This window comes from Seriola dumerili, unplaced genomic scaffold (genome assembly GCF_002260705.1).
Source record: "Seriola dumerili isolate Sdu_G_001 unplaced genomic scaffold, Sdu_1.0 BDQW01000017.1, whole genome shotgun sequence".
NCBI classification, from domain to species: Eukaryota; Metazoa; Chordata; class Actinopteri; order Carangiformes; family Carangidae; genus Seriola; species Seriola dumerili.
The window spans coordinates 11888596-11902661 of NW_019174272.1; the positions used below are offsets into that span (position 1 = coordinate 11888596).

Genomic DNA, 14066 nt, shown 5'->3' on the forward strand with positions numbered 1-14066 from the left:
TTTTGCTCACCGGCTGATAAATGGTTGTAAATTAGACGTTTTTTTTTTGCTGGATTAACAAAGAGAAAACTGTTTACATAAGTGTTTCTCAGAAATACCCTAACAACACCACTCACTTTGTCAGTCAAATCTGCACTGTTAATCCAACCAGTCCTCCAACCTGAACAACCACACAGGTCGTTTTTCTCAACCCTCTGATACAACTCATAGAAGTGTCTCCTGAAATAGTGCCCCTATGGCAGCAGCCGTTCCGGACCTTGGTTGTCATGGTTACAATAATAAACATGCGGACTGTACCGTTAGCGGTGTATCTACCTTTGTCACCATGGTTACTATAATAACAGCCATGGTTTGGTTAGGTTTAGGAAAAGATGGTGATTTGGGTTAAAATAAGGACTACCTCAACATTAGACAATCTTTGTTGTCATGGTTACAATAATAGTAATGTGGTTCACTTTGTTAAACGGTCAGGGATAATAGAAACAACAGAAAACGAATAGTTTTACTTGGGTATCATACTCTCCTGTGTCGTATTCCTGTGTTTTGTTGACCCATCCATCCACCACAACCTCCTGCTGACGTGGACTTTGTCTCTCTTTATACCACGTCACCGCACTTTTCCCTTTGCTCCTGTCATAATTACAGCGACCACTAGATGTTGCCTATCAACAAAACATAACCATGGGTTATAATAACCTGCTGCACAAACCACCTACCTACCACACACCTTTTTACATGGGGACAGTCTCCATAAACTTTCGTATCCAACAACAACCCCCTATCACCAAACTACACTCCTCTGCCGAGTATTCCACGCTGACCGGTAATTTGATACCATGCTAAAACCTCAGACCCATCGTTAACACCAGCCATGATACCAAACCAAGCGCTGGATGCTGCCGCATAAAGCCACGATCAGCCACCACGGGACACCTGGAGTGCTTAAGAAAACTTGTGTGACCAGTGAGACACTGTGAGAGTCACCAGTGAGAATTACACACAAAGCCAAACTTTCAGAGAAGATGCACATCCTCTCACCGACACTCTCCCCACTCCCTCAGCAAACAAACACTATGCGGGAGAGGGAGAGGCACACAGCATGGACGAGTGAAGCAGCGGTTATCAGAAAGTTTACAGTAATCTGGTTGGCAGGGGAGAGTGGAGAGCAGGAGAAATATACTGCTCAAGCTGCGGGCAGAGCGTGCCTGTAATTCAGAACACACTCGTACCAATGGAGGTAGAATACTGCCAGTTTAGAGTGGCGCTCCCGCAGGCGTGCTTCAGGGCACGTGTTTCTTCACGCAACCAAAGTGTCGACCTCTTTGACTGTCAAGTTAGAGGTGCAACTGAATCGAAGAGACTAGAACTGTACACTGTACACTGGTACAATTTTCAGGGTCAGGGTCTGTCGCTACAGTTATAGGAGCCAGGCCACCTGTAATCACTCAACAGGAGCAGTTAAATTTGACGGACCCTTGGGTGTTGAGGTAAATACATCAGCAGCAACATTACAAAGACAGGCTAGTATCACTTCAAATTTGAGAAGGTTGTGATCTGGGAATGGATGCGATGTGTGTGAGTCATATGAAAGTGTAGTTGCTTAGTTAAAGTAGATTTTTCATATCTGGTAATCAGTCGAAGTCACCTCGCTCATAGGCTACAACTTCCTCAAACTCAAAAGACACTGGCAAAGGAAAATAGAGTATCCACTCCTGCACTTACTGTACTTGTATGACTCATAACAATATCCCTATCCCTATCATGCACTACATTTATTTGAAAGCTTTAGTTAAACAAGCAAGATACTGTAAGGACTGTTAGTTCACTGAAGCACACGACTACACTGTACTGGGTTCATTTTCACCCCTGAGAAAAAATCTACCTCCCCAACTGTCATTGTAGAATTCAGACTCTTTTAACTCTTTTAACTCTTGTTAAAAATAACATCCAGTTTGAAGGTTACATTGAAAATAGACTTGTAGATTACGGCAACACCCCCACATTCTTTAGTAGCCAGAGCAACATGGGCGTTGGGATACTCAGATGGGGAAGCTTCATTTAGTGGTAAGAAAACATTTGGTTGTGGTTATGTTTGACATAAACCAATCATATCCTGATTTATCTGAAAAGCATTTGTAGATAATGACCTGATATTCAGGGGTCTTGTTGAGGTTGAAGTTTTCAGTAACTGGCCGAACTCTAGATAGATAGTAGATAGTAGTAGTAGATTTATTGGAATGAGACATCTTGAAGAATTAGTGGAAGATTGTGGTGGCCTGCACACGCTGCAGTGTGGAGATACACTTGTGATCACCTTAGAGGGTTTGTTTTGAAGGATTTTATCGGGTGTTTTGTGGTGCACTTCACCACCACCAGCTGTACGGATGCTAATTAGTTAGCACACAGTGAGTAGCCGAAGATAAGTAACATTTTAGGTGTAGATATTAAGGAGAATGAAGAGATTAAACAGGAACGAGTAGGAGGAGGACCAGAAAGCAGCTGTTGGTATGACGGACAATCACGATGTGCGTTACAGGGAGCTTGGAGGATCTGAGGGACAGTGGCTGGTACATATGCTGAGGAGCTGATTAGGAGATTGAGAACAGATGTGCAGGTGGGAGTAATTGCTGAAGATGGGAAACTCTGAGGACAACTGCAGGGCAGAGAGGCTGTGAACAGACAGGGAGGGGTAATGACTGGCAAACTGACAACAGAGTACACTGACTCAGCATTGCACTCACGATGGACAGTTTAAAAGTTTCAAAAACAGAGATCATATTTTTTTTTACTCCACGCATACATCCTCCTTGAAAAAACCTGGCACATTTACCCACAATGCAGCTCAGATTCAGGGCACATGGTCTGTGAAGGTGTGGCACTTTGCAACTGTCGTAGACCACAAAGGTCAAACTGAAATGAGACGGTCTGGCCTACAGAGAATTTTTGCATTGTGTCTTCAGCTGTATCCGCCCTTACCGTTGTTTCGCATAGCACTGCTCTTGCCATGTAGCAACCCTTGACAACCTTGACATGTAACTTTTTTTTTTACAAAAACTGGCGGTTTTAAGGCCCTTGGGTTTTAACAGTTGTTAGCCGTTGAACTGAGCTGAAACCCAATACTTACATTTAAAAGAATAAACCTCAGGCTCTCTGTCGGTGTTGTTTGCTGCATTATTATTTTCATTACCGGCGTGTAATGAATCTTGGGATAGGTTGGGACAAGATGGAGCCACCCATTGGAGCCCATGAAAAGAAGGCCACATTTGAAGGAGCCTTGGAAATGGGACAGACTGGTAACACCACTGCGATGCAGTCAGTCTTCAAATGCAGGCTCTGATGGATGCAGCCCCTGAATTGGGAAACAGCTTGTGTGTGTGTGTAATGCTATTTGCAGCTAATGTAGCCCTGAGTCACTAGCTCCAAGCAGAGATGAAGAGTGGGTTGCTCAGCTCTCTAACTCTTTCTTCTTCCTTTCCCTGCACACTCCCAGATCGTTTTCATTTTCAAATTTGAAGCTTTCAGCCTCAAAGAATGCTGACTCAAGTGACATCACTTGAGGACAGAGCTCCCCCTAGACATAACAATACAACTTTTTTGCAGTATACAGTATACTCCAATGACATTTTATGAAGTTTTTTGATGAGTACAATCTGTGCTGTTCCCCTTTAAGATCTCATTGTAGCCATGAAGGCATTGAGGCTGTATGCCAGCAGTGCTGTAAGCTAAATGCTAACATCAGCAACCTGCTGGTGGCACTAGATGAATGATCAGATCAAGTCATTAAGTCATCATAGTCTGGGGACAGTAAACATCTGTACCATTTTTTTCTAATCCTTCCAACAGTATGTATAAATAAATAAATGTATGATGTTTTTATGAGTATGTACAATTATGCTCAGCTCACATGGGTTTGTAATCATATAAACCAGATCCAAAAGGCTGCGTAACAAAATGTCTCAACAACTATTGGATGGATTACCATGAAATTTGGTCCAAACATTCATGTTCCTCTCAGGTTAAACTGATTTTCATCTAGTGTACATCAGGTAAAATTTTACTTTGGTTCATGACAAAATACCTGCAAAAATAATGAAACTCCCATCAGTCTCATCTAATTAGCAAATGTTAGCATGCTGACACGCTAAGCTAAGATGGTTAACATGCATGTTAGTATTCTGAAGTATTTATCTTAACAACAGCTTTCAAGAGCCACTAGCATGACTATCCTCTAAATCTGTAAAGTTTTATTTTAAAATAGAAACTTACAAAACACCATAGTCAAACTCATGTTGTCAGATAGGATGGCTTTCTGCATAATTGGGCTACTTTCTATTAAGCAGGTAAAAATTATTTTGGGCGCATTGTGATTAACAACCAACAAGTCAGCAGGAGCTCTGGAGACCATGAGTGTTTGTATAAACTTCCATGGTAATACATAATTGTTGAGTTATACACCAACACTGACATCCCTGCTAGTGTTTTCTGATTGTATAAACTGTCTTAATCTTTCATCTAATATCTTTTATCCTCAAAGGAATGCAACATCCAGGAAGTATGCGCTACAAGTTTAACTTCATTGCAGATGTAGTGGACAAGATTATGCCTGCTGTTGTTCATCTGGAGCTTTTCCAAAGGTAAAACTACGTGAAGAAAGAAAATGAAAAGGGTCGTTGTCAACGATCGTGTTCCTGCAGGTGCAATCATCTTTTGCCTTTTCTCATGCCAGAGTGCCATTTTCTAGCGATGAGCTCTCCGTGTCAAGTGGCTCTGGGTTTGTAGTGTCAGAGGATGGCTGGATCATCACCAACGCACACGTGCTCACCAACAAGCAGAGGATAAAAGTGGAGCTGAGAAGTGGTATCCAATACAACGCTGTAGTCAAGGACATGGACCAGAAGATGGACATCGCACTTATCAAGATCGAACCAGATGTGAGTGCTCATTGTTTCCCATCAGCTTCCCAAGGGTCTTAGACTAAATTCATTCCTGTGCTTTCCTCTGGCCTGCCAGCTAATCATCAGTGGCCAACATCAAAGAGTATTAATCTTGCACACATAGTGGGGCGATGGGGAAATTTGAGGGAGAAAGTCATCAGGGGCCTTTGCCCGCAAAATTAGACTCAATTTCTTTACATGGGCAGTTCGTCATCTGTTTTCCTCTGGGTGGTATTTGGTCATGTCTTGTAAATTCAAAGCTTAAGCAATTTTTTTTATATATTTGCAAGTGCTGTTCTAAATAAAACATGTCAGCTCAGACATGCTCTCACACAACCAGCTGCTTCGTAGAGGGGACTCTGCTCCCAAACCATTTCAGTGAGACTCCACTCGGCATGAAGCATGATTAACATTTTTTAGTACTGATCTGAATACAAGAATACCTCAAGATCACATCAACTGCGCTTGAATGGGAGTAAATGAGATACAGAGACAAGTCTCTGTATTTGACTGATGTAAAGGTGAAGAGATCTGTCTTTAAACTACTGAGAGGTGGGGACAGCTGTACAATGCTATATCTCTCTATATTACATTCCTTGTAGAAGGAGTTGTAAAACTTACCTAAAAGGCAAATTTGTCGTGACATAAGGCTCCATGCCCCGGGAGATGTGGCTATAAATTCAGCTGAGCATTACAAACCACCCCAGAGATAAATGGCCTCAGCCTGGAATAAGAGAAGGCAGGCAGAGACAAGCTAAGGCTTAGTTTAGTTTGGTTTATACTCACCATATCCTCCATGTTAATGTCACATAGATTAGAAGCTTATAAAAGAAACAAACCCTCATTTCCAGTGTAGGAAATTATGATACCAGAGAAATCAAGAGCAAGGCGTTAACTTAGTGACTTTAGGTACCTATTAATGATGTTGATCAAATTGTTAATAACTAAAGACTTACTCGAAAATTATATAAGATTCAGGAAAATGGTCAGGCTCATAAGGATACTTCCTGTTATGGGAGAAACTAACTGACAGTTAATTTTCACAGTCATTTCTGAGAGGCAGAGTTGTTGGCAGTGATAATTTTATTGATGGAAGTAAACCTTACAGTAGAGTACTATGGCCACATTAGAAAAAAAAAGAGATTTTAAGAATAAAGTGATAATATTTTGAGGATCAAGTTTAAAATTTATAAGAAAAATGTAATATCCTTGACTGTCAATAAAGATGGACGTAGCCTCTGTGATGTCACCCACAGGTTTCTGAAGAGCAGTTATGAAGCTCTGAGTGAACTGCCTCGCTATCGCCATCCTGGCAGTGCCTGTATCCGCCCCTAATTCCCAGCTAATCCAAAAATGAGCAAAGAGGTGGGGCGTGTGGAGCTGAGACTTCACTGAATGGCGGTTTGTGGCGGATATGCTCACTCAGCTGTCACTCAAAGGGGCCACACTCTCAATTATGGAGAACTTTAAGCCTTAATAAAATGTAAACAGAAGAGTTATATAAAATTTTACCCCCATACAGTTGTCATGAAGGAGGAAATTAGCCGTAGAGACTAAAACTGTTGCCTGTACCAGGTTGTAAACATATTTATTTCTGGTGTAAAGTAGGACATTTTAACATGGGAGTCTATGGAGATCACTGTTGAAGCCAGCCTCTAGTGATCATTAGAGGAACTGCGGTTATTTGCACTTCCGTGTTGGCTTAATTTTTCAGCCTAGGAGGTTGCTGCTTGGGTAATATTATAAGAAGCAGGTAATATGAGATGTAGAAAGTGAGAAAGTAGAAAAATCTCAAAAGCAGTCTGTCAGGTTTTACATATAAAATGAGTGACAACCTAAAGGTACAGGTTTCTTTAAGCTCCTTGTAAGAGACTTTAGGATACTCAAATGAAAATTAAACCAGTTATATCATGAACGAGTCAATCATCAGGTGTTTTATAAAGCAGCAGCTGGATCACGCCAGGGACTTGGTCTCCTCCAGACAGCTGAGCCAAAGACTCCAGTCATGGCTTCGTAACTTGATTACATCTCAGTGGGCTTTATATAAATGATAAGAAAGGCTGCCAGAATCAAGTGTCATACAGTAGTCTGTAAGACCCATCTCCTACCAAAGGTCAGACACTTTGTAACCATCCAATATCCTCAAAGAGGTTTAATGGTGTATAATAACGTGAGCACAGACAGTCCTCATTCACACAAGCAGAGTTTGCTTGTCAGGAAAACATTTGTGTTTTTACAAAAGAAGCCAAGGTCTCTTTCCAGAGCTTTCAACCACATCACATGGCCAGTTTGCACAGTTGTCATGGAGATGGATGTTGGTATGCAGCTATGATTTCAGTGTACTTATAGGACATTTTGGCTTAAAAGTTAAGAATTGTTTGCCCTAGAAAGAATAGTTTCTAAAGTCCACAAGGTCCAGTTTCTAGCTTTTTCCAGAGTTTTCACTGTATCACATGGTCTTCAACAACAAAGTTATTTTCAGCATGTCATCAAACAACGTATGCAGTCATTGTTTTCTAAATGGTAAATGGACAGCATTTATGCAGCACTCTTCTCGTCTTAACAGCACCTCAAAGTGCTTTACACTCACACACACATTCATATAGCACTTTTCTTTCCTTTCTTTCTTCTACCCACACAGTCTTTTCTGCCCACACAGTCTTTTCTACACACACATTCTCACGCCGAGGATACATCAGCGGTTCAGTGTCTTGGCCGAGGACACTTTGAAATGTGGACTGGGATCGACCCGCTCTACCTCCTGAGCCACAGCCATCCCAGACATGCTACAGTCTATAGACATGCTAGCAGCTCTGTCAGGCTGTACTTAGGCAAAGTGGTGCTTTGAATCAAATGTTAATGCAAACATGCTAACTTCCTCACAATGACAATACTAACATGCTGATGGTATGTTATAATGTGTACCATGTTCACCATCTAGGTTTATGACATTTGCTAATCAGCACTTCTTTTTTAGGCTGAACTAATATATTTGATTGATCTCAACATTCCTTGAATTGTTGATGATTATATTGCTGCACTGTATCTGACATTATTCCTGCAGGAAGATCATAAAGCTGTAAACAGGGCTCCTATCTATTGACTCATGTCGATATGTGTAGATTATATTATATTGAACAAAATGTGTGCATATCATAAAAGTCAGCTTTCTTCATCAGAAGCCCTCTGTAATTCCTTAGTTCTGTCTTAGCGACTATCAAGCCTCGGGTCAGCTTGTATACAATCTATACCAACCCATAGTTACTTGGTCTAGAGAGGCTAGTTATCCTGCTGTTTTTAAATAAACTTACAAACCCGGGGTCAGCTAATGAAAGAGATATTGACCTCATTTCTCCCAGCATGTGTTAATGTTTATTCTAATCCTTCTCTGTGGGTCGTCCTGTCTTTTTCGTCTCGGTGCAGACTCCCCTGCCTGTGCTGCGTCTCGGCCAGTCCTCAGACCTGCGTCCCGGCGAGTTTGTGGTGGCGGTGGGAAGCCCTTTCTCCCTGCAGAGCACCGTCACCACCGGCATTATCAGCACAGTCCAGCGCAACGGCCGGGAGCTGGGCTTCCAGGACTCTAACATGGACTACATTCAAACTGACGCCATGATTAATGTCAGTGACAAAAAAAAAAAAAAAAACCTTTCTTGGTTCTGCATTTGAACTATTTATAGCCAGCCTTTTGCTCTAAATTAACAATGAGTAAGAACATGTTTTTGTTTCTGTGCTGATTCACAGTACGGCAACTCCGGCGGACCACTTGTCAACTTGGTAAGAGGATTTCTAGTGCTGTATCATGTGTAAAGAGATAATATCATTCCATTTGCATATTTGTTATGCTTTCTTCTATACAGGCGATCTTTCTTGTTTTATTTATGACAGTGAGGACTAAGGTCGTGATTTTGTTTTATTTAATACCCAAAGCCTCCAGGCTGCCTCCTCAGGATCAAGTTTAAGCCTCCCTCACAGTATTTTAGGACAGGACCTGATTATGGAGGCCTCTGCATTGTTATTGTGGAATAAAGTCATACACATTGTACATTTATTTATCAAGGTTGATGCCTCCAGCTTCCTTTCCCCAAAAATGTTCTTGCCACAGGAGAAGAGTTTCCATGTGGATGGTACATTTTATAAATGTTCTTCATTGTAAAAACACACACAAGTTGCTACAATAACCAAAACTTTAATAGATGTTATGTGAATTAGGAGAGAAAGAGACGGTCTCACTGCTGTTCTCTTTCTCCACGTAGTGAAGCTATGAAATCAATGAAACACTTAAGATGGCAATCTCATGGCTGTCTTTCCTCTCTGTGTTTAACAGGATGGAGATGTAATAGGCATAAACACTCTGAAAGTGGCAGCAGGAATCTCTTTTGCCATTCCTGCGGACAAAATACACCAGTTCCTCGCTGAATCCCACAGCAGACAAGTCAATGGTGAGCAGGACCTTATGTTGGCGTTGCTGACTCTATAATCTCAATCATTTTTTCAGTCAATCATTTATTAATTTGTTCATTGGTTTGGTTTTAGGAAATGCGCAGGAAAAAAAGAAATACATAGGCGTCCGGATGCTGCAGCTCTCACCATCGTGAGTAAACATCAATGTAACTCATTTCCTCATTTCCAAAATACCTCATGTTCATTTTAGGAAGACATCTCTAGCAGCTCTGTGAGGCAGTACCAAGGATGCATTGTAACAACTGGACGCCAGACTCCAAGATGGCATCCATTCATAGATTCATTAAAAATGAAATCGACAACACAATAAAGTGCAAAAAGTGAAGCGGTCTGAATACTTTCTGAAGCCTGTGATGCTTTGCAATATACAACATTATCCCTTTTAGAAGTTTAAAGAAACTTTGCACATGATGCACAGTGTGGGCTAATCAGAAAATTACATTCCACTTATTATTCTCAGTCCTACAGTTACACATGCATGTGGTGTGTAATATGTTACATACAGTACCTTTCTAATAATGATTATCACACATGTTGTGACGCTTTATAGACGTAAACTGCAATCTGAAATGCTTTTAAAATTAGGAACCATGTAAGCAATACAATCGCAATACATACAATATATGGCTGAGTGATTTTTCATTTGGCACGTGTCTTGTTGAACATAATTATAATCTAATTTTAGTTGGAAAAGACTGTTTCAAGTTTCTCTTCCCCATCTTCATGTCCACTTTATGTCCAGTTTGATCCAAGATCTCAGGGAGCGCGAGGGTGAATTTCCAGACGTGGGCTCAGGAGTTTATGTTTATGAGGTAATACCTGGAGGAGCTGCATCCAGGTAAGAGTGAATACCTGGTCTCTAATACTATGAGGTGTGCAATTCAGCTCGCAATTTCACAAGTAGGGTAAAACATAACATGTTTGCCTGACTGACTGCCCAGTACCAAGTAGCAGTCAGACAAAATAGAAATAGAAATGTAAACCCTTTTTTTGTCTATCAAAATATGACAACGAAATTATGAAGTGCTACTCCTGATCAGTGCAAACAGAAACACAAGTTTGGAGGGACAAAAAAAGAATATTGCAATTAAAAAGAATATTGCATTTAAAATACAATAAATACTTTAAAAGAAATAGAAAAGTGCTTTGCTGAGTAAGCTATTATTTACAGTGAATATTAAAATAGCGATACTTAAAATAGCTCAGCAGATGACAGCAATCCTCATATCAATATATACATTAATGGAATTTAGAGTTGTGATAGCCCAGGGAACGAAACTGTTCTTCAGTCTGGTAGTCCAGCTAACAGCTATCTGATAAACACAGTGAGAGCATTTAGCAGCTGAAAAGCCAAATAGTTTTCACCAGTTGGCCACTTGGTGGCAGCGTAAAAGGCTGAAAAGACTGATGTCTTAAAAAGTTGTTATTGTGAAAGTGTTAGCAAACGATTGCCGAAAAAAAAGAAGTAGCATTAGCATTTAGCTGGAGTTGTGTCTGATGAATGGGAAGAGCAGAGCAATGTGGGTTCATTACTAAGAGCAACGGCTTTCACGTTGCAAATTATTCATTTGATCCATCAATAAAAAATATTAACTAGTGCAGCTTTAATGTAATTTTTACACTGGATTTAAGTAGTCTATGTTCTACATATAGTGTTGCAGAGACTTTCCTGCCCCAGGAGGAATATTGAGTGAAAAATGAATCTGATCAGGTTCTCATATTTCTTTTGCAGCATCATTTTTAGCCTTAAAAAAAAGTCCAACCCAAACTGGCACGCATGTAATTATCCACCAATGTCAATCTAAAATGTTCTTACCTTGTTAAAAGATTAAATATATGTTTTGTTCCCATTGGTGTGAGTTTCAAAGTAAGACACCACACCAGTGAGTTAGTGGATATAACCTGTATGATGTACAGTAAGAGGCACTAGGTTTTACAAAATGCAACAGCTGTGCAGTGAACTGGCAGGTGGAGGCCTCCGGAATAAGATCATCCCTGCATTTCTCAAGGCTGCGCTGTGCAACCGTGGTCTGGTTGCTCATTATAACTGCGCTTCCCACGGGCAAAGCTTTCACATCTTGGTGAAGACCAAGAGAAAGACGACTCTTTAGACTCTCAACATTCTAAGTAGTCCAGCGCCGCCTCATGTAACATTGAAGCCTGAAGCTTTGAACAGCATGCAGCAGCAGTCTATAATGACAGTGCTGAATTGTTTGCTATAGTACTCCTCGCTATTGTCTGAATGTAATCTTTAATCTTACTCTACAGTCTTGCGCGCTTTGTCAATCAGTCTGCATAAAACCATGAGTGAAAGCAATTGCCTCAAATTTAAATGTCATGCAGTGGCTTGCATCATAAAGCCCTCACCTCACCGTTTATTTACTTTGTCTTTTAAGGGGGAAGGAGCCTGACACAGGAACAGACTTGTCTAAAGGTCATTGTTGTTTTCCTTAGGGTATATACCTACCCAGCTGGGTTGGGTCTGTTTTAGTAAGGCTTACTTTGTGACTCAGGTATGGCGTTGTTTTCTCTGCAGCGCTGGCATGATAAATCACGACGTCATCGTTGGCATCAACGGGCAGCCCGTTCACACAACGCAGGAAGTGAGCCAAGCCGTCCAGAGCAGCGCCGTGCTTTCAGTGGTGGTGAGACGAAAGACGAGGGACGTTACACTAACTGTCACTCCTGAGGAGACGGACTGAAATCAACGGCTTTAAAAACAAAAAAAAGACATGTACTTTAATACAGTGTATGACTGAACTGGTAAAAAAAAAACACCTGTGGATCTATCTTATGGTTACAAGAGTTCAAAGGAGACTGAACACCAGGAAGTGTTTCAGTGATCTTAAACATCAAGATGTAAACACCTCACTTAGTCAGTTCCTCAGAATTAATAATGAAGGGCCGCCCTTTTAAGCAAATGTGACCAATCACAGAGGAGGAAATCATCACAGGTAAAGATACATACAGAACAACAAGACACATTATGTTCTGACTGACAAAGGCGACCACCCCAGTGATCACAAACTACTATTCAGCTATTTTACAATACCCATACATACACCCTGTGTTTTTAGAAAGGAAATGAAGGAAACTAATGACGGAAATAAAATTAGATAAAGCAGGTGTGTGTTAATAAACTGCATCATTTGTACAAAATAACTCCAGGGATACATTGTACAGTCTGGTGGTTACGTCATAAACTGCTGGTTAAAAGGTTGCTTAAAGACCCTGAGGCAGTGAGAGGATTCTCTCAGAAACCACTGACATGGATGAGTTTCTGTATTAAGATATATGCCAAAAATGACCTCAAGAACCTCAGTATATTGGCGAGACATGGTGATGATGATATCGTGAACAGAATATAAATTTTGCAATAATTTGGTCTTATATAATATTTGACTTTTTAATGAATTCATCTTAAGGCATTATGATTGCAGGTCAGATGAGTGTTTCACCCTGTGAAAAGGGCCAGTCTCTCTGTTCATGACTCAACAGGTCTGGACCACTCGTGAATTTTAGTTCGTACAAATTGTCTTAAGTCATTCGTACGTGCCAATGAAAGCCAAATCTGAGTGGTTCTTGCATGAGGCCTGTTGTTCCTGGAAGGAGATGGTGTAGTTTAATGTTTAAGCTCAGTTTCTCAGTATTGGGGTGGAATTACAAAAGCCAGAGGTACAAACAAAACCAATGCTGATACTTCAGTCAGTAGTCACCTGTAGTACATTGTGTACACAGTATACTCACTGGCGTAGTGTGTGAATTTCAACAACAAGTAGTGTTGCCCCAAATGAAAAACCACACCTTTGTGCACTCAATGGAAATGACAATCGCAACAGGTGATACGATTGTCACCCACCGTGCGGGTGTCTTTGTTAGCTTTACTTCAAAATAAACTTTGTTTTTGGTGTCTGATATCGTTATTGTTATTATTATTATGTAATTTTTTTCTCATTGCCTGCTTGTGTCATTATGTTAGCACATTTGACGTACTATAGTTTGCATATGTTTCACCCCTCCAGTAATATCTAATTTTGTGTTATTATATGTATATATATATATTCCTGTGTGTGCCTCCTGTGTCATGCGACATCAGGGCCAACAACGTGTCCTTCTTCAGTCGCCATTTTCACAAGTTTGAAAATACATTGATGGCCCCTCCCCTTCTGCTACGTAGCCAAGATGGCGTGCGTTGAGGGTGAGAAGTGTCCATTGTTTTACACACAACTTTTTGACAGTTTTGAGTGATCATCCAGGAGCTTAAAGTGCACTGCCTGTTGCCATACTTGTCAATGTGAATGCACTTAAGCACTCAAAAATAGCAAGTGTGGGTATAAGTGTGTGAATTTAGACACTTAACTATCTGCATTGTTAAATACAATTAGCGGTGAGTAAAAAGCAAAAGTTAACTGTGTGGTTGACATGTTAAGTGCTGTGTGACTTTTTTAATAATGACTTTAATAATTGGAGGACGTGAGTTGGGGCTGGTTTCACAAAGATATGTCAGACTGGTCTGTAGTGTCTTCATTCTGCTCACAGATCAGTTCAATGCAAGTGAGACTGTTTCACAATAAGACTGAATAATTTCAAGCCAAAAAAATCCACCTTACTCCCGATCTCATTCATGACTAAGACCAGTGTTACCATGGTAACAATCAATGACACCTGTGC

General features: G+C 40.7%; 1 protein-coding gene across 1 annotated transcript in view; it reads left to right on the forward strand.

Moving 5' to 3' along the window:
* The window catches only part of LOC111227457 (serine protease HTRA1-like), a 39950-nt gene extending 27853 nt beyond the window's left edge, over nt 1–12097 (forward strand). The window contains exons 2-9 of the mRNA XM_022752968.1: nt 4535–4634; nt 4727–4931; nt 8358–8552; nt 8676–8708; nt 9259–9373; nt 9468–9525; nt 10138–10233; nt 11932–12097. Of these exons, the coding sequence (XP_022608689.1) occupies nt 4535–4634; nt 4727–4931; nt 8358–8552; nt 8676–8708; nt 9259–9373; nt 9468–9525; nt 10138–10233; nt 11932–12097 (968 nt within the window). The remainder of the gene's footprint in view (nt 1–4534; nt 4635–4726; nt 4932–8357; nt 8553–8675; nt 8709–9258; nt 9374–9467; nt 9526–10137; nt 10234–11931) is intronic.
* The last annotated feature ends 1969 nt before the right edge of the window (nt 12098–14066 follow it).